The sequence below is a fragment of the Crocodylus porosus genome, unplaced genomic scaffold (assembly GCF_001723895.1).
Source record: "Crocodylus porosus isolate Cpor-Errol unplaced genomic scaffold, CroPor_comp1, whole genome shotgun sequence".
NCBI classification, from domain to species: domain Eukaryota; kingdom Metazoa; phylum Chordata; order Crocodylia; family Crocodylidae; genus Crocodylus; species Crocodylus porosus.
In genome coordinates this window covers 233,970,501-233,996,667 of record NW_017728886.1, presented here as the reverse complement: position 1 = coordinate 233,996,667, position 26,167 = coordinate 233,970,501, and the positions used below count along the sequence as shown (strand labels likewise).

The window sequence follows — 26,167 nt, the reverse complement described above, 5'->3', positions numbered from 1 at the left end:
TGCAGTGTTCCCTATCAACTTGTCAGCATGAAAAGAATTACTAACAGCTTAAAGTATAAATCATTTATGAATCTTATAAACAAATACTTCTTTTGCTGTTTAATACAAACAATTGTTAGATTGCGCTTTCTTCATATTCATTTATAGTAAGCCTATGGCACTTGAAAGAAGCTTTTAAAAATAATCATTCAACCCCAATAGAATTAGAGTAATGTTTTAACTGTAAAATTTTAAAAAATCATATCCAGGAGTATGAGGTATTTTTGTTTGACAGTCATCAAGGTTTTAAATGTATATTGTAGGACCGTGTAAGCAACACAAAAATTTTAATTTAAAAATGGTCTCAAGATATACTAAATGTAAATATATAAATTAAATGTTACACGTTAGTGAATTTTAGTGCCAATCTCCAATCACAGAACTGTTTGAAAACTGTTTGAAAATTAAATGTTTGAAATCTGAGAACCCTCATCCACAGTCAGACCTATAGAAATATATATTGCTGTTTAATGAATGTACCTTGTAGCTGCTAGTTTGCGGCAGGAAGCACAAAAAGTGCAGCTACATTCACATACTGTGTTTCCTATGATTGTTACCATCTCTAGTGCTTCATTAAAAAAATTCAGAATTTCACAACAGTTTAACAATTTGTATCAGTTAATTACTGATGACTTAATACATTTCTGATTAAAATTAAGAATATAAGATTGTTTTTTCAAAAGTACCCATCATGGGGAGCAGTGTTTGGTCAATCATAGAATAGAAAATAAGGGTTAGAGGGGACCTCAAGACCAACCTCTGGATCAAAACAGGACCACCCCCAACTAGATCATCCCCAGGTTTTGTCTAGCTGTGTCTTAAAAGCCTCCAGGGATAGAGGTTCCAACACCTCTTTGGATAACCTGTTCCAGTGATTTACTACCCTTCTTGTGAGAAAGTTCATCTTAATACCTAATCTAAACAACTTCCCTTGCTGCAACTTGAGACAATTGCGCTTTGTTCTGTCATCTGCCAACACTGAGAACAGCCTAACTTCCACCCTTTCTGGAGCCACCCTTCAGGTAGTTGAAGGCTGCTATTAAATACCCCTCAGTCTTCTCTTCTGCAGACTAAATAAGCCCTTTTCCCTCTGCCTCTTCTCAGAAGCCATGTGCCCTAGTCCCCTAACCTTTTTGTGTTACTTTTTCCTGGATTCTCTCTAATTTGTCCACATTCTTTCTGTAGGGAGGGGTCCAAAACTGGACAAAGTACTCTACATGTGCCCTCACCAGTGCTGAATAGAAGGGAATACTCATTTTCCTTGATCGATGGCAGCACTCCTACTAATGCAATCCAGTATGCTATTAGACTTCTTTGCAAAAAGGGCACACTGTTGGTTCATATCCAGCTTATTGTCCTCTGTAACCCCAAGGGTCCTTTTCTGCAAACCTGCTACTTCGCCAGTCAGTCCCAAGTCTGTACCAGTACATGGGATTGTTCCATCTCTGAAGGGCAGGACCCTGCCCTTGCCCTTATTGAACCTCATGATATTTATTTTTGTCCAATTCTCCAACTTGTGTAGGTCACTCTGAATCCTAGCCCTACCTCCAGCATATCTACTACTCCCCCACAGTTGGTGTCATCTGCAAACTTGCTGAAGGTGCACTCCATCTCATTTTCCGGGTCATTGCTGAAGATTTTGAACAAAATCAACCCTGATACCAACTCCTGGGACACTCCACTTGATACCAGCTGCCAACTAGACATCAAGCCATTGATTACTACCCTTTGAACCCGCTGATCCAGTCAGTTTTTTATCCACCTTACAGACCATTCATCCAACCCATACTCCCTTAGCTTGCTTGCAAGAATGTTGTGAGAAACTATATCAAAAGCCTTGCTAAAGTTAATATCACATTCATGTCCACTGCTCTTAGTGAATCTATTCTGTCCATTCCTAATCATCTTCTTCTCCTCCAAGTGCTTAGAAATGGATTCCTTGAGGACCTATTTCATGATTTTTCCAGGTACTGAGGTGAGGCCGACTGGTCTGTAGTTCCCTCGATCCTCCTTCCTTTTCTTAAAGATGAGCACTATATTTGTTTTTTTGTAGTCATTTGGGATCTTTCGGAATCGTCACAAGTTTTCAAAGATAGCAGCTCTGCAATCATATTGGCTGGCCAACTCCCTCATCACTCTTGGGTGCACTGCATCAAGTCCTATGGACCTGTACACATATAACTTTTCTAAATGGTCCCTAACCTGTTCTTTTGCTACTGTTGGCTGCTCATCTCCTCCCCAGACTGTGCTGCCAGGTGCTGCAGTCTGGGAGCTAACCTTGTCTATGAAGACTGAGGTGAAAAAGCACTAAATGCTGAGTGCTGTTTAAAATCTCACCCTGCATATCAGCTGAATGTCATATACGAGTGTGAAAATTTCTATCTTAAAGGGAGATGGGAGATGCAAGTTCAGTAAAAGAATTTTCCACATATCTAGAGAACTGAAATGGTAAAATACTGTTCAGGATACTTTGTACAGACCACTCAAGTGTGCATTTACAACAGAATTTTTCCTATTAGTTCTCCTGCAACTGGATGTCAGCATTAAGATTCTCAATGTTCTCCTTAGGGAATCTAGACAGTAGGGAAAGGAAGGGAAAATACCTAGTCTCAAAAGGGCTGAGGAGCAGTAGCAGGGACAGGGATAGCCTGGGATAAGGGTGTGGAGATTGTTCTGTCTATCCTACCAGATGCCTTCAATTCATTTGTCCACTTCCATTATTCCCCCTGAGCCACAGTTTTCCCTTGTGCCTTAGTTCACACTAATTTTTCTCTAGCATTTGATGAAGTAAAAGTCCACGAAAGCACGTCTTTCTGAACCAGTTAGTTTATAATGTACCATCCTGACTTATCTTCTGCTTACCTTATCTTTGTTTCTTAGTCACCCTAGACTCTGACAGCTCCTATTTCTATGAAATATGTTGCTGCCTATACCTTTCCCCTACACGCACCTACTTCCTTACCAGTGCTCTAAAACATCCTGAAGGAGAAAGATAGCTGAGTAACTTCACACATGCAGCTAGAGAGCACTGGACAGCTACGAACTTGTTTCACTCTTCATTTAAATTTAAAGGATTTTTTTTTTTTTTTTAAAGATGACATCCCAGAAAGTGACAGGCAAAGACTGAGTGCAATACTTGCAGTGATGCAATAAAGGCTTAGAAAGGCTAGGTTTGGTTTTAGTGGGCAGGCTACTTTAGTTAAATCCATGCTGACACAAATACACTCTTTCCACAGTTACTAAAATGACAATTTAGGGTATATAAATAATAACCCATCCTTAAATGAAAGGACTAAACTCTTACACTAGCTATAGCTTCCTGGAACTGCCTTGGTGTTAGAGGCTGACAGCTGTAGGCTGTTAGGCAACTGGGTAGAACAGGCAGCTGTGCCTTATAAAGGGGAAGCCTTAAAAAGCCAAGATCCTGTCTACTGCATTGTTGATTTTTTAGTTTGCTTTTTGTATAGCATTGTAGCTACTCAGCTATGTCTCCCAGTGTAGCTATACTTCTGTACTGCATCTACCCTGGGTTTAGCACTGGTGCAATTATAATGGTACCATTAATACTCGGAGAAAGAGACACTGTGTAGGCAAGGCTTAAAGCTTTCAATGGGATCAGAGTAATCCTAAATATAAGTGTATAGCTCCATCCCAAGTGAAGGGGTGGCAATCAGATTCTGAACAAAGGACCAAATGCCCTATTTTATCTTCAGTTCCAAGAGGGCTATGGTTACATGGTCCATCTACACACACGGGATTTTTATATGATTGTTGCAGTTACACACCCATGAGAAAAAGGGAGCCCTAAGATGAACTGCTTCCAGGAGGAAGCATCCCAGCCTCGCAGAAGGGGGTGGGACATGGTTTGTTTCTGCATTAAGAGGGTTGAAAACTATCCCAAAGTTTGGAGCCTACCCCTGGTACTATGACAGCAACCTACAAAGGTTGCACCCCTGGTACTATGACAGCAACCTCTACACCAGCTGGCAAGCGATGGCAAGGCAGAGCCCCCACTCCCAGTTCTGATGAGGGTGCAGCAGCGCTGGGAGAGGGGACTATGTCCTGCTGATGCCCAGAGCAAGCCATGCCTGCATCGCGCCCCACCCATGCCAGCTGGGCAAGCAGCAGCAGGGCATAGCCCCTGTGGTTTTTCCTGGCACAGCTAGAGGAGCTGTGGGAGAAGCCCACTGCCTGGCTCCATCCCCTGCCCAGCACCAGCCTTCTGGCACTTAAGAAAAGAAAAGAAAAGCCCTGCATTCACTGGCTGCAGCGACTGGGGCCTCTGAGAGCTCATGGCAAAGGCTCCCCTGCACAGTGCAGGACACTGGAGGACAGCAGGTATTACCCACCCCCCTGCTTGACACCCATGCAGCAGCTGCCCAATGGCACGGGTGCTGCGCAGCTTGGCAGGGTCCTGTGTGCTGTCTGGGAGTTGGGGCAGCACCACATGTCAGCTGGAGTCCAGCACAGCTCAACCTAGCGGCCTCAGCTCCCAGGCAGCGCGCAGAACCCTATCGAGCCACGCTGCACCTGCGCCATGGGGCAGCCCTGACTCACACTGCACAGGCTGGCTCTGCCATGAGTGCCCAGAGGCCCCAATTGCTGGGGGGTTTTTTTTTTGTTTGTTTGTTTTTTTAAGCGCTGGGACTAGGCTGGGGTCAGGCAGGGCTTGGGGCTGGGCAGAGCAGCCATGGGGGCTTCTCCCATGGCTCCCCCCCACCCAGGGAGAGACAGGCACAGCCAGAGGAGCTACAGGAAAACCTGCAGTTGCCTGGCTGTGCCTGCCTGAGCCCGACCGATCCAAGTCACCGAGTCTCTCTGAATCAGTGCCAAATCTTCTAAGGCTGATTCAGCTGAATCAATTCGGGACAGTGATCCAAATCTCCAAATTGAATCACAATCTCCAAACCTGAATCAAATACTTCCCTATTTGCACAGGCCTACCATCAACCAAATCAAAACATCTTAAAAGCAGCTAAAACCTGGGGCCTTAGATGTGATTGCTTCCAATTAAACGAGCAAAGGATTTATAAATATTTTGTTGCATCAAGATCCCAGGCAGCACGCAGCACCCTCCTGAGCCATGTCAGATGATAAAACAGCCTTCACAGTAATTCATTTCATTTCAGCCAGTACCTTCGCACAGAGGAAATTTAGATTAGAAGGGATGACCATGCTTTCTTACAGCTACAAGAAAGGGTCTAGGGTACAAGTGGTCTTTCTAAGAAACAAGCTCTGACTCCTTTCCAAAACGCACAGGTTTTCCCAAATTTTACTGTCTTCTTTCCTGTTCATGTCTTTGCTCCTTTTTCATGTTGGTCATCATGCCCACCTCAAAATCACAGAATTGGCACATCTACTGGTTCGGGTACTGAATGAGGACTTCAGTATCCAGCGTTCTAATCTTGATGCTGCCAATGACATGCCATGAAGCCTTAGCAAAATAATTTAGCTCAACTGTTATTTTGCCAGCTCTTATACTTTGACTGTCTGTCTCTTTAGACTGTAGACTCTCCAAAGCACGAATAAGATTTTGCAATGCATATATACAAAAGACTACCCCAGTGGTGCAATTCCTATGTAAAGTGGTTTGAGTTCCTTAGCTGTAAATACCTGCAGCGCCCTGCAGATAGGTCTGTGGAAGGGAAAGGGCATGGGGGAAAGAAGGAGCATTGTGGGGGGGCAGATTGGGGCCCCACAATGAGGGAGGGAGTGAGTGAGGCAGGAGCTGGGGGTGCTGCCCAGCTTGGGCAGTGAATGGGACCCAGTGGTAGGGAGCAGGATGGAGCCGAGTGAGTGACTAGTCCAGGGGGTGTGGAGGGATGGGAAGGGGAGGCAGCTCCCTGGTGCTGAGTACAACTGCTGGGGGAGGCATAGGGGGCATGTGCCTCCCCAGATTTGTGCACAGGGTGGAGGCAGGCTGCCCGCTGTGGGTTGGCGCTCTCTGCCCTGCTGCCTTTGGCCTGGGAGCCGCATGCTGGTCCGCTGCCCATCCAGGAGCAGTGGCGATGGTGAGTTGTGCTTCCTGCTGCCAGGTCAGCAGGGGACACACAGACAATGCAGAGCTCCTGGGGCAAAGGCAGCGGGGTGGAGAGACCTGAGCCCATAGTGAGCAGCCCGCATCCACTCTTGCCCACATTTGGCTCTGCTCCTAAAAGTGTCCCTGTGCTCAATAACTGTGGTGGCAGTGTTTGAACTAAAGCTCATTTGACGAGTCTTAGTTCAAGTGTCCCACCACCATTTTTAAGTGCAAGGACACTGATCCCCTGGATGAACTTCCCATGGCTCCGTCCTGCTCCTCTCTCTTACCCTGGGGTCCCATTCACTGCCCTGGCTGGGCAGAGCCCCTAGATCCAGCCCCTGCCCCACTCCTTCCTTCACTGTGGGGGCCCTGATCTGCACTCCCCACACTCCTTCCTTCTCCTCACTCCCCTTCCCCCCCACAGACTTATCTGCAGGGAGCTGCTCTCCACACTGCCTAGCTGTGCTCCTTGAAGTGGTGTGAGGGGGACAGGGCCAGGTGCTACCCAACCAGGGTGGGATGGGGCTCAGGGCGGAGCCACGGCTCATGAGGGGGAAGCTTCCACTGCTACATGCACCTCGGGATAACATGGGGGGGAGCATGTGTCCCAGGATCTGCACTGGGTGGGGTTGGCAGGCAGCCAGGCTCTTCTTGGCAGGACGCTATGGGGGAGCTGCAGCCACCCCAAATTTCACTGCCGCTGTGCGACGGGTACAGCCCGGGCTCTTCTCGATGCCTGGGGAGAAGCGGGGTGTTGAACTGAGGCTGTACCAGGAGAGTGACAGCAGCACTGGGAGTGGGGTTATGGAGAAATTTGGGGTGACTGCAGCCCCCTCCATAGCCACCCACCATGAGCCCACACCCCACTGAGAAGAGTCTGGTGCAGCCCTGGCTCCAGCCTGCAGATGCAGCTTGCCTGCCCCACCCCATGCAGATCCGGGGGCACATGCCCCTCCACCCTCTGGGGTTGTGTGCAGGAGTGGGAGCTGCCACCCCTCCCCTGCACTCCCCTGACAAGCTGCAGCTCCATCCCGTGCCCTGCCCTGGGTGGGCAGCACCTGCCCCAGCCCCTCCCTCACCACGGGGGATGTTGATCTGTTCCCTTTCCCTCCCACCACAACAGACTTACCAACTGCACGCAGCTCTCCATGCTGTATTGGAAATCAGATCAGTACCAGCTGACGTATCTCCTTAAAAACTGACTATCAGTACCAGTCTCCAAAATCTCTATTGGTGCACCCCTATTTTTAAGTATTCTATTATGACATGCTATCAGTCATATAGGTTTAAATCTGAGTTTCAATGTAATATGATCCCATTCTGGCACAAACACCTAAGTTTACTTTAACATACTTTAAATATTACTTTTGCTTTTCTCGTAAGTCATAGATTACATACAATTCTCCACTACTACATATCTTCCAGTTGTCTTAAAACTAGAATTCAAAGGCATACAAAAACAAATGTTTTATATAGAACAATATACGATTTTATGAAAACACAAATACACTGAAATTATTATGCTGCATGATAATGCAATGCACATTTGTATTAAGAAAGCTAGTAAATCTGTGTGATGTTTCAGCGATGCTTTAAGCAAACACTGGGCATCTATATTGACTCTTACTGCTGAACACACAGCTAGCTGGCTGATCTGATGTTCTTAGCCTCAGAGAGGAAAACTGTTGTCAGCATTTTCTAATATTATCCTCTGTTGGGTAATTCACAAAACCTGGTTTAGGTTCAGGTCAAGACAAATTTTGCTTGGCTGGGATTTAACATTTTCTTGAAAACAGGAGAAGAAATGAAAAGCAAAATAAATGGTGAAAAACAATTTAAGGAAAAACAAGATGGAGATTTAACCTGGTTCAATATTACCACAACCATCTTGGCCACTAATGAATTAAAAAAAAATACTGAATCAGTTTCAGGTAGTACTTGGATACAAAATATACACTAAAAATGGCACTCTCCATAATGAGGAAGAAAAGCACACTGCTATGTATGGAAGTGGTGGTTACTGGCTTTAATAAACAAGGGCTTTAATGTCAGTAGGTGTTAAAATGTTGGTTTGGTGACCGCAACCATTTTGTCACAGTTGTTTATCTTCAATTTTGTACCCATGACTGGATCTTGCATGAGAGATAATAAACATACATATTAATAAAGCAAACCCAAGGAAAGTCCTGTTGTGGAACTGACATAAAAAAAATGAATGGCAGCTCAGGCAAACTTTTTTTTTTTTTAATGACAATCATCTTTTTAATTTTATGTAAAAGTCCGTCATTCAGATCCCTGTCTCTCACTTTTTGCAGACACTGCCTTGAAATTCATGTACTTTACCTGAATAGGGTTTAAAGCATGTTCAGGCAATTATTTTGGCTGGAGGGCCACTTAAGGAGTTTCAGTGAGTTCTTGAGGGACGGGGATGGAGCGGGGTGGGGGGAGGAGAAAGAGATGCCAACTGATCCTATCCAACCCACTGGCTGCTGCTGGGAACCTGAGGAGGGAAGGCTGTGCCTTGAGCTGCTCTGTTTTGCTGCAGCTGGAGCTGGGCTGGGCTGCACAGTATGCAGACTCTTCTGTCCCCCCACATCCATTCCTGTCCTGTCACTGCCTGACTTCCTATTGATGCTGTGCAGTCCTGGCACCATGGCCACCAGCAACCTGGCCTTCATGGTACAGGTGTGATACAAGTGCATCGAGTAGCTGTCCCACCCACCTGCCTGCCATGATGAGGTTCTGCTGCCATGCCACACTAACAAAGCTGGCGGTTGCTGCCTCAGGCCAAGCCCCCCCATGGCAGCATAGACTCACCTCCTAGTGGTGCTGCAGCAGCAGTAACTCAGTGCAGCAGGTGGGACAGCTACTCAGCATGCTACATGGCACCCTATCCCATGTGGGTCTGGCTGCCAGTGGCCGTGGTGCCAGAACTACATAGATGAAGCACCAACAGGAAGCTTGGTGGCAGGGGACAATAGATACAGGGGTGTGTGGAGGGTGGAAGAGTCTGTGTACTTTGTGGCCCTGCCAGGCCAAGGACACAGCCCTCCCTCTTCAGGCTCTTGATGGTGGCTGGAGTGCTGGATAGGGTCAACTGATGGGCCAAATTTGGCCTGCGGGCCATATTTTGCCCAACCCTTGTATAAAGCAACATTGGTTACAACTTTGCTTAATTCCAGAATGAAAACTGCTAGTTGGACAACACTGTTCCTGTAATCTACTGTTCCATATTTGTGTCTTAGGCTTCGGACAAGAAGCAGTTGCTTCAGAACTGGTTTAGCCACATGCTCATATCTATCTAAGAAACAGGCACTCCATAAAACTTGGCAAGGTACTGATGCCTATCCCATCCTTATGTGCTTATTAGCTATCCCCTTATTCATCTGTACAGCCATGACCTGAATTTACAGCAAAATCAGGACAACTGATTAACTGAAGCAACCAACCTTGACGGCCATAGTCCTGCAAAATTATAAGCATCAAGCTTGTTGTCCAGTTTGCACAACCACAAGTCATACTATATCAGCCAAATAATAACTACTTTATAGGTACTGCATCCATAGAGGATGCACAGATGTAGGTACAGAACCACCTTTGATTCAGCAGCATGGCAGAGAAGGAAGATTCCTTTCCCAGCTTAACTATGTTTATCTATATAACCTTGTGCAACCCATATGGGCTATGATCAGGTACACACTGGGCATGTCTACGTGTGCAATAAATTCAAAGTCAGCTTACTACGCAGTAAAAATACTGTGCAGCAAGCCTACTGGGGAGCGTATCTGTATGTTCTCCCTCTTGGGAGCAGATTTGCCTCCACTCTGCTCTGCCCCCCTGGTGGGGGCTAGGAGATTGGTTCCTGCCCCTGGGAACTGCCTGCTGCTGGGGCAGGCTTTAGTGGCAGAACCTGGGCCAGGACAATGTCCCCCTGCCCCAGCAGCAGGCAGCTCCCAACCCCAGCTCTGTGACTGAGCCCAGGGGGTTGGGAAAGAGCTGTGGGTTAGGGGCAGAACCCAGCCCCCTGCCCTGATTTGCTGGTGGGGCAGCTAGCAGTGAGTCCTAGGCTGGGCAGGGATTCCGCATTCAGACAGGGGAAACTGAAAGCTGTCCCACCAGTGGGGCAGCTAGCAGTGAGCCTCCAGCTGGGCAGAGATTCCCTGCCCAGCTAGAGGCTTGCTGCTAACTGCCCCACTGGTGGATCGGTGCAGGGGGCTGGGACCTGCCCCTCTTCCAAGCCCCATGCCTTGATCAGCCAACTGGGTCATGGGGCTGGGAAAGAGCTGCGGGGCTGGGACTTCCCCCAGACTGGGATAGGGAAGTCTGCATGTGTAATAATATGGAACTGGCTGGGACCTCCCCCAGGCTGGGCGGGGAACTCTCCACATGCAGGGAGTTCCTGGCCCTGGCTCTGCAATTGAAGCAAGGGCTGGGAAATTGATCCTTGCCCCCAAGAGCTGCCTGCTGCTGGGGTGGACTCCAATGGTGAAGCCCAGGCTGGGACAATGTCCCCCTGCCCTGGCAGCAAAGAGCTCCTGGTCCTGGCTCTGCAGTAACTACTCCACAGTTAATTTGCCACCTGCATTTGCAAACAGCAAGTTAACCATGGAATAGACCAATTGACTGCACGGTAAGTGTCTGCACATGTAGATGGTGATGCTTATTGCACAGTAAATTGGTCTACTGCTCAGGAAAGCATCTCATGTAGACACTCCCACTAAAGACATATTCCCAGCCCAATTTATCCTAACCACTTGTGAAATACTGGGGCAAAAGGAGGCACAAACATAAACCATTCATCACTACCATTCAAATAATAATTTAACAAAACCACTTGTATGTTATTTTCTTGCACTTTATAAAAGAATCAGCATTCCGCCAATTCTAACCGAGGTGAGCCAGATATACAACAATCATTTTCCTTTTCTCCACTTATTTCCCAAATTTTAGAGTACTGCATCATTACATGGTTATAATTCTACATAGGAAAGGTGTTACTTTTTTTTATCCTTGTGATTTTTAATTAGCCACTTGCCATACTTCATAGATTTCCTTTACTTGATATTATTTTTCAGAAAAACTCACCTCTGTTGTGGTCCCAAGGTCAGCAGATGGACTATATGTGCTGATATCCGGTGGAGCGGTACCAACGCTACTTTTAACCGGAGAACTAGGAGGAGCAGGCCCTGCCACAGACTCCACGTAAATGGATGACTGATACAGAATACCTCTCTTCTGCATCTTATTCCAGACTTTACCCATGATATCTGCCAATTCATACAGCAGTTGAACCTAGAAGGAAAAAAAAAAATTGAAAATGGAGTTCTTCATAATTAGGTGTAGAAAAATCATCACAGTCAAACTCCTCTGCTGAGATTTAAACTACAAAACAGAACTCGAGATTTCACAATGCATAGTACCCTGATAAGCAACTGAATTGCTATAAAATGAATGTATGATACCTAGGGCATGTTGGTTTTGATGAGAGAGACTTGTCTAAACATACAGTAGAAAAATCAAACTACAATATGCAGCTCATAAAAATATTAGTCACAACCCTGGCCTTGGAAAATTTTCATTAGTTGTAACAATAAAAAAAAAAAAAAAATTTCTGGCTTATTTAACAAATACAGAAACTGATTGTCCTTTTAGAGGACTCCTACAAAAAGGCAAGTTTGCATACACAAGTATGAACATAACGAATTACACTGAATGTATAAAGAAATTCCTTTTTAAAAACATATTAAAATGACAGTTCCATGAAGCACATGAAACTGCTCTCTCTACGGAGAAAGAACATCCACTATCCAACTCAATACTCTCCTGGGATATGTCATTCCAAAATTCAGAAAACATGCTGTTTAACTTGCACATTGTTTGACTCAGTTCTAAGATATTTATACAATCTTTTGTAAATAAGCATTAATCATGGAATTTGTATGACAACATATTGCCACATACTGTATAAAACAAGCCCAGAGAAAACTGCAAACAATACATAAGCAGACCCACAGCTGGATACCATACCCAGCTTGCCATTATAAAAAATGAAAATTCTCATATTTATAAGAGGTTTCAGCCCCAGGACACATCCAGTCTATGAAACTGGCTTCTTATGTGGGTAGAACAGATGAAGGAAAACACTGTCGTCAATCTAGATTTGATATAAAACAGTACTTGATTTTGTGCGTGTGAGTGTGATGAATTCTTAAAGATCATACTACAGTCTTTCCTTAAGAGGTAAAGCGCTGGAATTTTACAAAAACCTCCTTAATACATCTTGATTTTTCTTTTGAAGCTTCAAGGCTTACAATGAGCAGGTCATATACTTTTGACACATGTTTTTCTGCTAAAGTGAATTAATATCTCAAATGTACTTTATATCTTCATGCATAAAAAATAACAGTCAACAATGATGGCCATTTTGTCTGCAGCAAATTTGTTTTAGTAATGCTTAAAGAATGCCTCATGTCCCTCATACTTTGATATGCAATGACATTCGTTTTAATCACTGTAATCAATTTTTGTCATTAAACGATTTTATTCAAAAACTGTTACTTACAGATTTCACAGATGGCTTCTACATCCTTGTAGAAAAGCACTTTCAGAATGACTGACATGATAACACTCTTCAGAATTTTATCTGACTGAATTGTATCTTGTTAACTGCTACAGATTATTCTACTAAAAGCCTTTCGGGGAAATTAATAGGACATTGGAACAGACCCAAACTGTACATCCTTGTAACTCCCCACAGACCCCTGAGTTCCTGGCACCAATATCTTTGTTAGTCAAGTGACGTGTGGGTAATTTAAGCAACTGTGGCCCTGAGAAAGCAGAATTTTGACAGTTTTAGTACCCTGCTTAGTTATAAAGGCACAAGCAAAAACTGTGGAGAGATGCTGTTACTTCCATACTCACATGCATGATCACAAACTGCCTACTGACGAAGTCTGTTATCAATGGTTCCCCCCAGCTGAAGAAATGATGCTTTAAAATACCCTTCATTAAGGCAGTAATTCTGTTCAGTATTAAGAGAATATATGTATAAAAGTGTATATAAAAAGTTCATATATAAAATTAATATAATTATTTATTTTTATTGGGGAAAGAATGTAAAGCTATTTTTTCAGGTTATATCTAAATTTTTACAAGTGGAATAAAAATTTGGCAAAGATCATGTTCTTCTTAGGGGACTAAAAACTGATGCATATATTAAGATTTTTCTGATCTCCAGGCTGCAAAGGCATACCATGTAGCCCCAGGGTTGGGAGATCACAGCTGCACCCTCCGCAGCACCCAGTATCCCACAGCTACTGGTCGCTGTGGGGGTGGAGAGGTCCCTCAGCTGCAGGACTCCCAGCCCTGGCAGGGCATGATGCACACCTGCTACTGAGAGCCCGGTTAGCTGACAGGGCTCCCACCTGCAGGAAGGACCTGCTACATATGCTAATTCAAGCTGGATAGCAACCAGCTATAAAGTTAGCACATATGTTCAAGATCTAACTTTATAGCTGGTTGGACCTGTTTATAGTGCGACAGATACTTTGCATGTGTAGCTGGTTTCAGTTAAATTGTGCAATCGATCAGTTAGTCACATAATAGCTGTAATGTGTCGAGGGGGCCTTAGAAAAGTGCGTTTTAATTGAGTCGGATAGATTTATTTAAATCTCATACGGTAATATACTAACGATGTAAAGGTAAGATTAAAGTCTGTGTAAGCTTAGGGGGAAAAATCCAGACGTGACTAAACTACTGACTTTTCCCACTGAAAGCGTCTCAATCAAATAGAGAAAAATGGTTCTCTTAGGACATGGACAGACATAGTTTAACAAAGTTTAGCAAAACTGTTTAACCCTGATTCATTCAGGTTCAAACTTAGGGCAATTTAGCTCACTTGTACTGCTAGACTCATGAACATGTAACAGTTACATGTTACATGAATGAGCAACAGCCCCTCCTTTCCTTTTAAAGTGGCTAAAGTGTATGCTTGTCTGTACCCTGAAGGCATTTAATGTATGGCTGTCATCAAATAATACTATTACTGCTTTTATCAGGCAATTAAGATCTATTAGTCTACAGTCTCTGAAGTTCAGAAATACATAAAAGACAGTTTTGAGAACCATTCACTGTTAGCTTGAGTTGGCGCAATTTTACCTAATTCAATGAGAATTCATAGAAAACTGTGAAAATAGAGAAGTTTAAGTTTTTATTTTTATTCTTACGTGATTTTGTGCTGTGATTTATCACCTGTCTTCCAGTTCTCTTACCCTGGACCATCCACTCACCGCATGAATAATATGTAGCAAGTAAAGCAGGATGGACTGTTATTTAAGCCATGAAACTACTGACTTTTATAACATAAGTGAGCATATACTAGATGAGAACTTATTAATGCTTGATATAACTTCATTTGAGAGAGAGAGAGCGCGAGCGCACGCACATTTACATTCTAGTAGCTTTTTCTTTCAGTTATGAATTGTGACCATTTTTCTTTGTTCATAGTCAACCCTTTCACAGTGAAATTTTTAAATGTAGTGTTTTGTACAGCATCAAGCACACTTTCAGTGCCTTAGTCATGTACTTTTCAGAAGAACATACAATATTACCTTTAGTTTAATTAATAAATCTATGGTTATATATGCACTGTTTTACAAACCTTCCATTCTGTTTTCCCTTATAATAAAGGATGTCACAGCTAGTTTGAAAAACATCCCATTTTAAGTCGGTGACTAGCTGTATGAGAATCTGACCAAAAACTGCATTAGGCTATTTCAGTATATGCATCCACAGTGACAGCATTTCAGCATTTCAGCATTTAACAATAGTACATCTGCAACTGATTTCTTTCCATCAGCCAAATGATGCATTTATACTCTAGCTATTACATTTTGAGAAGAGTTTAAATTACAAAACTTCAGAGAGCTTCAAAGCAAATCTTAATCTAAGCACCCTGATCTTGATGGCCCAGTTAAAAAAAAATTAAGATGTCTAATAGAAAAAGCTCTCCAACAAAATGCAGAACAATTGTACTTAAATCAAGTTATTTTTAATTTCCTTTCATAAATCAATTAAATGGACCAACCTGGGGGTTTGAGCATTTTATTTCAAGTGACTCAAGGTCGACGTGGAGGCAGACAACAAACGAGTGTCTGTATTCTGACCCTGAAGCAACCAGTTTTTGTGAAGTGACAGCGAGTGTAGAAGTGCAGCCCATGGGTTCCACTAAATTAAGTGTCATTTGTTGTCCAAGAAGAGTATATACACTGAAATGATGCAGGCTAATAGTCCAAGGGAAAGCATCTCCTAATGATTAAAAAAAAAAAAAAGGAACAAAAAAAGTTAATTAATTTTGTTGCATTTTTTTTTCTCAAAGGGACAGAAATAGAAAGAGATCAAATAAATTCCTACCACAGTGGATCTCAAGTTCATGGAAGCTTTTATTGGGGAATGGATCGGGCCCTAAGCTCTAATACAAGATCCTGTTAGACATTATGCCTGAAGATTAACACTAACATTATTTTATAATTGAAATCCAGTTTGAATTTTCAGCTCAGATCACAAAAAATCCTGGAAAACAAGACATAAAAGGAAAATATATTTTGTTGATTTACTTGATTTCTCAGAATTATACTTTTAAAATCCACCTGAATACATCACAACTAGGTAAATAAAGGTATGAAGAAATGTACATTTACAGTGACTTCAAAAGGGGAGAAGGAGGTGCTGGGGGGGGGCATATGTAATTTTACACCAGCTGTTATACTTGTAAACACTACCTCTACATAAGCCTGTAGCCATTTAAGTGCAGCAAAATTCCCCAGCTCTAACCTTGCTTCATTCAGGGCCAAGGCTAGGTCACTTACATTACTACAGATTCATGCACAAGTAAATTCCAGTGTAACAGTCAATGCAGTCCCAGCGTAACAGCTGCTTCTTCCCGTTTTGAAGCCACTACAAATGTACATTTGTCCATACCCTATATGTCTACTTTATACTGATTACAGTGAATGCTTCATATTGCCTCGCATCAAAGACTTTTTCTTAATTAAGAGCCCAAACTGCACTTACAGTGCATATCAGATAAGTGTATATCACAGTGCTTATAGGATCCAGGTTGCAATCATATTGGTGCAAATAGGATACTTTACCATACCTTCAGCTCTCTTGTGAAATATTAATTTTCATTTCTATCTAGGAGAACTTTTATACTCTTTGCAATCTCTTACACCTGAAGAAGGTTGCCTGTCCCTGAAAGCTTGCCAATAAACAATTTTTTTTGGCAAATATCTAGTTGGTCTAATAAAAAATATCACCTCTGCCACAAGTTTTGATTCCTTTCACAATGCTTATCCTATTTTATTGGTCGATTATTACATCAATTATCTGCACATCAGGTAAGAAAAAAATGGCTTGTATGTAAGAACTCTTCAGCCCCATCGTCTATACTTTAACATAACTGTTCTCTCGCTATAATTTGTGACACTGATCAGGAGCCACCTGTTTCAAGGCTTATAAGGCAGTCCTGAACTATGTCCTCAATGTCAAGACTACTCTTAGTGGTACAAGGGCTCTGTAAAGCAACATAATGAGCCTTAATGAGGTGTGAAGAGCTTTGGGCTGTTGTTCCTATTGTTAATGAGCATTTTTCACACTGAGTTTGGGTAAGTACATAGGCTGGGTAACTCAGACTTTTTTCAATCTCAAGGCAATGTATATTCATTTAAGTACTCTTCTTTTGGAGTAGTCCCACTGATTTTCAGTGTATGGGGAACAGAAGCAGGCCCTTTGTCACAGACACACACTACCATTCATGCAGTTTTTAATAACTCGTGTGGTAGTTGGGGCATGGTGAGGAATATATTCCAGAAAGACAAGTAAATACCAGCTATGATCTGGCAGGCAAGGCTCTTCAGGTAGATGCAATACCTTTTATTAGATCAACTGAATAGCTGGAAAAAAGCTCATTGTAAGTTTTTGGGCACAAGCACCATTTGTCAGGCAAAGGGAAACTCTGCTGGAGTTATGTGTTCTCCAAGGTAGAAAAGAAGCTAATTTACAACAAGCATGTCTGTGAAAATGAAATGAGTGGAAGTTAGGAAGACAATGGATAGAGATGGGGAGGGAAAGGTGTGAAGGAAAGCAAGTGGGCATCTGCAGGCAGGTTACCTGGGGTATCAGATGTCAGGCAGGTTGTAATGTATCATAAATTCAGTATCTACATTAAGTCCATGATTTTTTGTACACAGTAGATTTATGAAGTAAAGTTTGTAGGCTTGTCTGTTAAAGGTGTTTTGTAAATTCCCTTTGAGGATTAGAACTGAGAGACTGGAGAGGGTGTGATTGTCTTGTGAAAAGTGGCAGGCAAGGTTCTTAGAGTAGATGTGGTATTTTTAATTAAACCAACTGAGTAGTTGGGGAAAAAAAAGTTCTTAGCAAGCTTTTGGGCACAGTCACCCTTCTTTAGGCATAGGGAATCTCTGCTGGTCTGAAACTTGAAGCAATGAGAGAAGCTAAAAGTGTGATAAGATGTCAGGGAGATGTAAATAGGTAGAAATTAGACAAAAGGTAAGGAAGAAAGAGGAGGTAGAAGGTGGCAGGGGAACAAAAAGGGAGACATTACAGAATACAAGGTAGAAAGGAGGCTGTCTATGAAAAAGGGAATAGTTTGAATGAGGAAAACAGGAACCAGAGGAGCTAAAAGTGTAACAGGCTGTCAGGGAAAATATAAATAGGTAGTGATTAGAAATTAGAAAAACAAAAGGTTAAGCAGGGAAGGTAGGAGGAAGAAAGCAGGGGAAAAAAAGGCTAAAGGGAAACATACAGAGGCAATAATACAAGGTGAAAAAGAGGCATCAAGGAGAAAGGAAATATATGGAAATCATGAAGACAAAGGGCAGAAAAGTAGGGGAGGGAAGGGCAGTGGAGGAGAGGGGAAGGGAGAAAAGGTGGGGTAGTCTCAGACCAGCAGAGACTTCCTATGCCTGAAGAAGGGTAACTCTGCCCGAAAGCTTGCTAAGAACTTTTTTTTTTCCAAACTACTCAGTTGGTCTAATAAAAGATATCATATCTACTCAAAGAACCTTGCCTGCCTATGCCCTTAGACTAACACGGCTACAACCAAAAACCCAGCAACTTGGGAGAAGTGGGCACCCACAAGTAATTGGATATTTTTTCCCTTGGATGGATTTTCCATGTGCATTTATTCTGATACTCAGCTGTTGTTTGGCTTCTCCTACATATTTTCTATCAGGGCATTTGTTGCACCGGATGAGATCTATTATATCACATCTATCCAAAGAATCTTGCCTGCCTATGTCCTTAGACCAATACAGCTACAACAAAACAACCCTGCAGCTATGATCTGGCATATACACTTGTATGCAATTGCATGTGGACTAGCTACTTATGCCTTCCAACAGAGTGTAAAGTAGGAATCTTCCCTTGGCAGAAGGCTAGTCAGGCCACCTAAGTCTTTCACTCTCCTATGTACCTTAAGGGGGGATGTTGCCCTCGCCCCCTGCTGAGCAGGTCTGCGGACTCTGCCAAGAGTGGAGGGAGCCCCACCCCCTGCTTCCCCAGGGAGTCCAGCACGGCTTCACTAGTGCAAGTGTGGAAGCTAAAGGTGTGCAGCACAGAGTCATCGTGATAGACGCGGCTGGGCAGGCTGTCCTCGCCCCCACACGCAATGCTGGCCAGAGCTGTGCTCCGCTGGGCGTTAGTGCCTGTGCCAGGCATGAGGTCCCTGAGTGCTCCCCCTTCCCTGTCTGCTGCTGCTGCTGGTAGTGGCGGCTGTCCACCATGTGGGGGGAGTATGAAGGGATCCCCATTCCCCACAAACCTCACACACCCATACCCCACTCCTACAACCCCCGCTGATGTATACACACGCCCCAACATACCCTATACCCCCACACACAGCCACACCCCCTCACAACCCCCCCACATACATCAATACACACACACACACACACACACACACACACACACACACTGCCCCACCTCCCATCCCCACACACAATATAAAAAACTAAGACTTCATTTTGAGTTATTATACAATCCCTTCAATATACAGTACACAAACACAAATCATGAGAAATATTTTTTGTAATAAAATTAAATTAGGTTATAGTAGGTGTTTGACTTTTAGTGTATGATTTTTTTTTCTGGTTCTAAGATGACAACCCCCCCTTCTAAAAGGAGTAGTTTTGGGAGCGGGGGGAGGGGCTTCTGGTGGCAAACGTCAGGGGTTAGGTGGCAGGACTTCTCGTCCCAATATGGCGACCAGGGGTGGGGCAACTGTCAAGGTGTGGGTCTACCTATGTGGTCCTTGCCAGCTCGCCAAAACGTATTAAGCGGCCCTCCACTCAAAATAATTGCCCACCTCTGCCCTAGTAGCATATTAAGGTGGCTGCAACTTAGGTACAGCTAGTTCTCTCCATGTTGTCTATGGAAGAAGAGGAAAAGCAGAAAGCCATTTAAACCAGGCCTTTAAAAAGACAAAGGGAAATGCTTTCCAGTGAGAGAAACCTTTGACAGCTAAACCAGACAATGATGAACAGATCTGGCTGTAGCAATCAGAGGAGATGATCTGATGGGGTGGGGGGAGTGAGCAAGAGAGAGAGAGAAATAAGGTCCAAGGGGCCAATAGTCCCAGAAAGACAAATGAACTAAAACTCACAGAATACTCAGCAGGGATGAAGAAACCTAGGCAGGGAATGGATTATATGCATTTTCTATTTACCAGTAATATGGAAACATGGCTGGTAAAAAAAAAAAAAAAGGTGTGTTTGATTTAGAAATCCCTCTGAAAAGTCTGTCTCATTTGCATCAGTTTTTGAATGTTCTTAAGGATTAATCTTTATACCAGAATGCCCAAGAGAGTTGAGCTCTAAGGAGGGTGAAGTCTTGAGGCACTGGTTTTGGAGCCTAAGGCAGCTGGATTCTGTGGTCCCACTTCCAAGGGGAAGAATTTATGCCCGCTGAGATCACATGAACAAACGGAGCACAAAAACATATAGACCTAGTGTGTGCAAATCCAAACACAGCAGTTTGCTGAGTGTCAAACCAGTAGGAGCTTGACCATGCCTGTAACACTTTGAATTAGGGATTATCCTACTGGAGGAAGAGGCAACATGGTGAAGTGGATACAATGGTAGGATGTCTACTACAGACATCCAAAACAGGAACAAGAACTGGACCATAAATTTGCTAGGGAACTGGCTGAGGCTGCACACTCTTGGTGCATGGTTGTCATGGGAGACTTCAACTACCCAGACATCTCATGGAAAAATAATCAGGGCATTATTGTAATTGTTGTTTGTTTTTCCATCCATGCCTGTTACTACTAGTACCATCATAAATTTCATATACTTAGCAATAAATAACTTTTATAGTCAAACTGGTGGTAACTGGGTATATTTTTCCTTCTCTGCTTCCCCTTCCCCACTTGCTCTGCAGCGACGCTTCTTTTACCTAAGCCAAAGATCCCATGTGAAGCCCAAAAATACTGCAGGGTCCGCTCATCAAGAGGCTACCACTACTAGGACAGTTAGGGCAAAAGATTGGGACGTGCTGAATTTGAGACACATAAGGGGATCGGCTTGTATAGGCTGATTGACCCAGTTTGGCTCAGACATGCCCTAATGAACTGAATGCTGGCCCATGAGGGTGTCATCTGGACACCCAGCCTGATTCAGAGGTATTCTGTTCACCTGTGTGCTTGTGTCTGATTGCATTTTATTGTTACCTTAATGAACTGATTCCTGGCATATGAGGGTGTCAGCCTGTCCATGCTAATCAACCCAGCCAGGTCAGGCATGTCACGTTAATTTGTGTGTGCACGTGTGTATGCATTTGATTGATTTGGTAGCTGGAGGAACACAGCCCCATTGAAACAGAGTCCTGCAAGACAGCTCCACGGGGGGTGAGGACTTGCAGAGGGGAGAGATACAGCTCCAGATAGAAACACAAGTAACACAAGCAGCATATTGATAAAATTATAGAGACCCCAGGCATGTACCCGTAATAAATGAGTGGACCCCAAGGTGATGGGCAAATCTGGTAACACTAGCCCTGGTGTTTATAAATGCCACTTTTAGGCTCTGCATAGAATTTATTCTTGGAAGCATATTGGCTCAAACACCAGAGTATTTTTAATATTTATCACTGCTCTCTTCTATGCTGGTAGCCTGACAGAAGTGTTCTCCCATGTGGAATATCAATTTTTTTTTAAATTAACTTTATTTTACCTTTAAATGTTTTGTGAAGACTAATTCAAATAGTTAACCAGAAGTTAATATGTAATTGGTGGTATCTCTGTACAATTTAAGTGCACCCTAAGGTGACTGCTGAATGTGTTATTTTGATTATTTTAGCTAACAATCATGTTGTCTATTCATGTTATCTGCCCATCATGGTAAATTCATGTTATCTGCCCATCATGGTATATTGATAAAATAGTAGAACTGCAACTCATTTTTGTTACATATTTGCTCCCACATGTATTGGTTTATTTCCTTTTTTAACTACCTTGTTGCAGTAATATCAGTTGCCTGTGACCTCTAACAAGTGTGAAATTGTTCCTTTTTATTATTGAGGTAGAAAATAATCTTGTAATTAAAGTTTTTGGGATTCAAGGAATCTGGATTCTATTCCCTGTTCAGTTAAAAACAGCCAATGTAATCTTTAGCAAGTCTTAGTCCCCATCTGCCTCAATTTTCCCACTATAAGAGGAAGTTATTACTTCATGGGATGCTATGAGGATTTGTACATTATTGATATTCCAAAGTGTGCTCACAGTGTTCAAAAGAAGGCAGTAGTGAAAAGTATTATTTATCGTCTTAATAGAAAGCCACAACAGTGCGACAAAATCCTTTGCAAGCAACAATAAAGGAAATGTTTCTATAATCCCTCAGCCCTTTTAGGTGGGGTGCAAAGGATACTATTAAATACCCAATTCATTGTTGGCAACTAGATGCACCAAGTAGGATGTTACATAGAAGAGCATAAGAGAACCCTACACTACAGATACTGAATAAATGGGCTATATTTTCTTCTAAGTGTAAGTCATAAGGAGCTAGCATTTTAGGGCAACATAGCCAGATATTCAGGTTTTGATGTACTTGCAGCTGGGAAAGTTCTGAAAACAAAAAGGTTGCGCTTGGAAGGTTAAAGAGTTTGGCCACAATTTAGTTCAACTTCTGAAATACGAATGCAGATTATCACTGGGATTGTTTATTGTATTTGGTTTGATAACACTGTGTGATGGAAAAGACAAGTGGAGACAGCAACATAAAGGAACATGGCAAGTTTCTATTCTAAAGTACAAGTTAGCTTTTCAGTTGAGAAATCACTGTTTGTACCACTCAAAATCGTGCTGAGAACTCTGACTAAATCCAGTGAAGTACTTCAGCACACATTTAACTTTAAGCGTGTGGACTTCAAAACAAAGCACATATGCAAATGCTGTTAGATTAGGTTAGAGTACTGAACACTAAATTAGCAACAGCCAAAAATACAGTATATTTTGCTACTATTAAAATGCAGCCTTCAGTCAAATTGTTATGCAACAGTGAAATTGTTAGCATAACAGCAGTTTAAATACTAGTTTTCTAAAGTCATTGCTCTTGGGGATATTCCAAAAGTAAATTTATCAAATATAGAAAAGAGAGCAGCTTAGATCAGCCCTGCCTGGGCTAGAGACAAGAGGAATGGGAGTAGAACAGAAGAGTAATCCTAAATGTATTAGTATCATATATGATTCGTGGGGACAGCAAGGGAAATGGAGGCATTCAATTTCTTTGTTATGCTTGCTTCAAGATTCTTAAACAGCTTAGTGCTGTAGTACAGCTGTCCTTATTCAGGTAACCATAATATTTTTTTTTTACTAATAAAGTTTCATTAAAGTGAATATATTTAAGTAAAATATCACATATAGCACATTATGGCATTCCAGTGTGTCCAACTTGCACAGGCTGTCCCTTCACAGATATAAAGTTTGGAATCCCCTGACTTAAATGACTGGTAGTATGCACAGCACCATACAATCTCATAACAAATAGTGAGTTGGTATCTAGAAATTTCAGCAACTGTATTGATACCCATGTTAACTGCAGTTAGCCATGTAGTTAATATGTCAGCATATTAACTGTATTAATGTATGGCTGTGGACAGATGTACGTTTAAATAGTTTTATAATAGGAGAGTTGCTGCTCAGGAACATGCATCACCTGTTCCAGTTTAAGAGTTTTCTCACTCCTATAAAAAAACAGAACTTTATACCAGAGGCTGTAAATAGACTTTTCATTGAGGTGGGCCTGATTGTCTTGGTAGTCAACTTGGATCAAAACAGGCACAGCTCAGTCATTTATACACAGTCATTCTAACTTGCACTGCTGCTCTTTTGTCAGTAGGGCCTCTGACAGATATTATCCTTAAGATGAGATCAACTAGTTAATCATGTCTTAAGTAGCAACCTGGCCACATGTTCATTTAGTCAATGGTGTAATAAAACAAAGAATAAGGCTAGAAATAGATGTCACTGAATGGAGTGGGTCAGCTGTTCTATCATGGGTCAACAAACAGATGATTCAACTGGGAGAAATGCATGTTGCCCCTTGTCTCATCCTTGATCTTTCAGGATAATGGGCAATGTGAATTCCTTGCATTCCCCACTGCCCCTGAACCATGCTGTGGGCCTGAGGCAGGAGGGAATGCAAAGTTTCCCTCTACCCAATCAGTTCCTCATAGACTTCTATTCGTTCAACATTTGTGCCGACTTAAAAATTTTAAGGTGGCACAAATGAGATTTCAGATGATGTCTGTTCAGATTCACAGACTGTAAGGTCACAAGGGACCTTGGAAGATCACTGGGTCCAGCACCCTGCACAAAGCAGGAAAGATAACTGGGGGTCAGGTGACTCCAGCAAGGTGACCGTCTAGTCTCCTCTTGAAGATTTCCAGGGTAAGTGATTGCACCATCTCTGGAGGGAGCTTATTCCACAGTCTGGACAACCTGACTGTGAAGAAGTTTTTCCTAATGTTAAGCCTGAATCGATCTTCCAAGAGTTTGTGGTCATTACTCCTGGTTTTCCCTCAGGTGCCCTGGTGAACAAATCCTTGATGTACCTGCTCACCAAACCCTTGCTGTACTCCCCTAGTATAGCGGTAAGCTGCTACCAGGTCCCCTCTCAGCCTTTTCTTCAGGCTAAAGATTCCCAGATCCCTCAGCCTTTCCTCATATGGCTTGCCATGCAAGACTCTGATCATATGGGTGGCTCTTCTTTGGATTCTCTGAAACTTGTCCACGTCCTTGTTGAAGAACGGTGCCCAGAACTGATCACAGTACTCCAGCTGTGGTCTCACCGGTGCTGAATACAGCCGAAGAATCACTTCCTTGGTTTTGCTGGAGGTGCATTGATTAATGCATGCCAGAGTATTATTTGCCCTACTGGCTACAACATTGAACAGCTGGCTCATATTCATACTGTGGTCAATTATTATCCCCAGGACCCTTTCATTCATTGCAAGTCAGTTTGGTATGTGCAAGTCGGTTTGGTACTGCCAACCCTGTAGGTGTCTGGAGGGGATTTGGGTGGCAGGTGGCATCTGTGAAGGCAACTGGGGAATCGGAGGGCAGATGGGGTCTGAGGGGAGTTCCTGGGGCCTGGGAGGGTTTGGTAGGATCAGGGGGCTCACGGGGTCCATGAGACGGCTTGAGAGGGGACCAGGGGCTATTTTTAGCCCATCCAACACCCCCCCCTTGAACCTACCTGCTTCCCACCACCATTACTTCCTTGTCTCCTGACAGTAGCAAATGCTGATAAAAGCAGCACTGAGAACAGCTTGTGGGATGATGGGAGGTTCAGCTGGGGGAGAGGGGGGAGTGAGGGGCCAGGGGGCTGAAAACAGCTCAGTGCCAGGGGGCAGACAGGAAAAGTGCAGCTCTAGGGCTGAGGCAAGCCGCTGGGCTTTCCCAGCCTTGGGGGTGTGCAGGTAACAGTACAGAAGTTCTACGCATTGGTCTAACCTAGCTTGATTAAGTTTGAGTGTACCTCAATAGTTCCACCTGCATGCTCCTATAGTTCGGGACCTACCAAATTCATGGCAGAAGTGGGGTGCGCTGTGAGTCCTTTTATCTTGCAGGTTTTCCTGCCCCCCCCGGCCCCCCCATTGATGGAGGGGCCCTGTTTGAAGCTCACTCCAGGGAGGCAAAAACTGCAATTTTAAATATGGCCCCATTTTCCCTCCCCACCACTGGTGAGCTGAGGGGCCCCAGATGGTCCTGCTCTTTGCTGCTGACTGGCAGGGAGGCAAAAATGGTGCCACGTTTAAAACCGCAGTTTTAGCTTCCCTGATAATCAGAAGGGAGTAGCAGGTTCCAGCTGCAGCCACTTCTCTTTGCAGCCCAGATGCAGCCCAGCACAGGCAAAATGCTTGGCCATGGCACTGCACAGGGTGAATGAGGTCCCAACCACCCACTGAAGCACTTGTGCTGTGGATCACAGGTTGCCAATCCCAGATTGAAAAAAAAAAAAAAAATCAAAATAGCACAAATTGATATACTGATATACTTCTATACAGATAACCCAGAGATGGAAAACCCTTAAATCTTCCTCCTTACCACAGTGTGTATTGTGGGAATGAGAGCTTACTCACTTAAGCTATACATACTTTATTCATTTCAGATTTGTCTATACATACAATGTATGTTGTCTTTTCTAATAATAAACAATTTCAACTGTGAAAAGCTCCTTATTATTATTCTACTGTCCAGAATCTTGGCTATCAGAACCAATTTTTGATGGTTAGCCATAAATTTCTATAAACCATTTTTGCCATTACTATAGGGAGGGATTTTCAATTAGGGGTGCACCAATAAAAAATTTTTGGGCCAATACCAACGGCCAATTATTAATCTGCCATATCAGCTGATATTGATCCAATTACTGAAATGCAGCCCAGAAGCTTGGAAAGCAGCATCTGGCTGGTAAGTCTGTTGGGGGGAAGGGCCAGGGTGGAGAGAGAAGAGGAGTAGTGGCAAATAGAAGCCCTCATGGTGAGGGAGGCAGTGAGGATGGGGCAAACACTGCACAGCCGGGGGGG

General features: G+C 43.3%; 1 protein-coding gene across 1 annotated transcript in view; it reads right to left on the bottom strand.

Annotated features, from left to right (window-relative positions):
* VPS13B (vacuolar protein sorting 13 homolog B) overlaps nt 1-26,167 on the bottom strand; it is an 869,608-nt gene that overhangs the window by 370,936 nt on the left and 472,505 nt on the right. Inside the window, exons 23-24 of the mRNA XM_019545488.1 lie at nt 15,147-15,367; nt 11,147-11,353 (exon numbers count right to left, since the gene is read on the bottom strand). Of these exons, the coding sequence (XP_019401033.1) occupies nt 11,147-11,353; nt 15,147-15,367 (428 nt within the window). The remainder of the gene's footprint in view (nt 1-11,146; nt 11,354-15,146; nt 15,368-26,167) is intronic.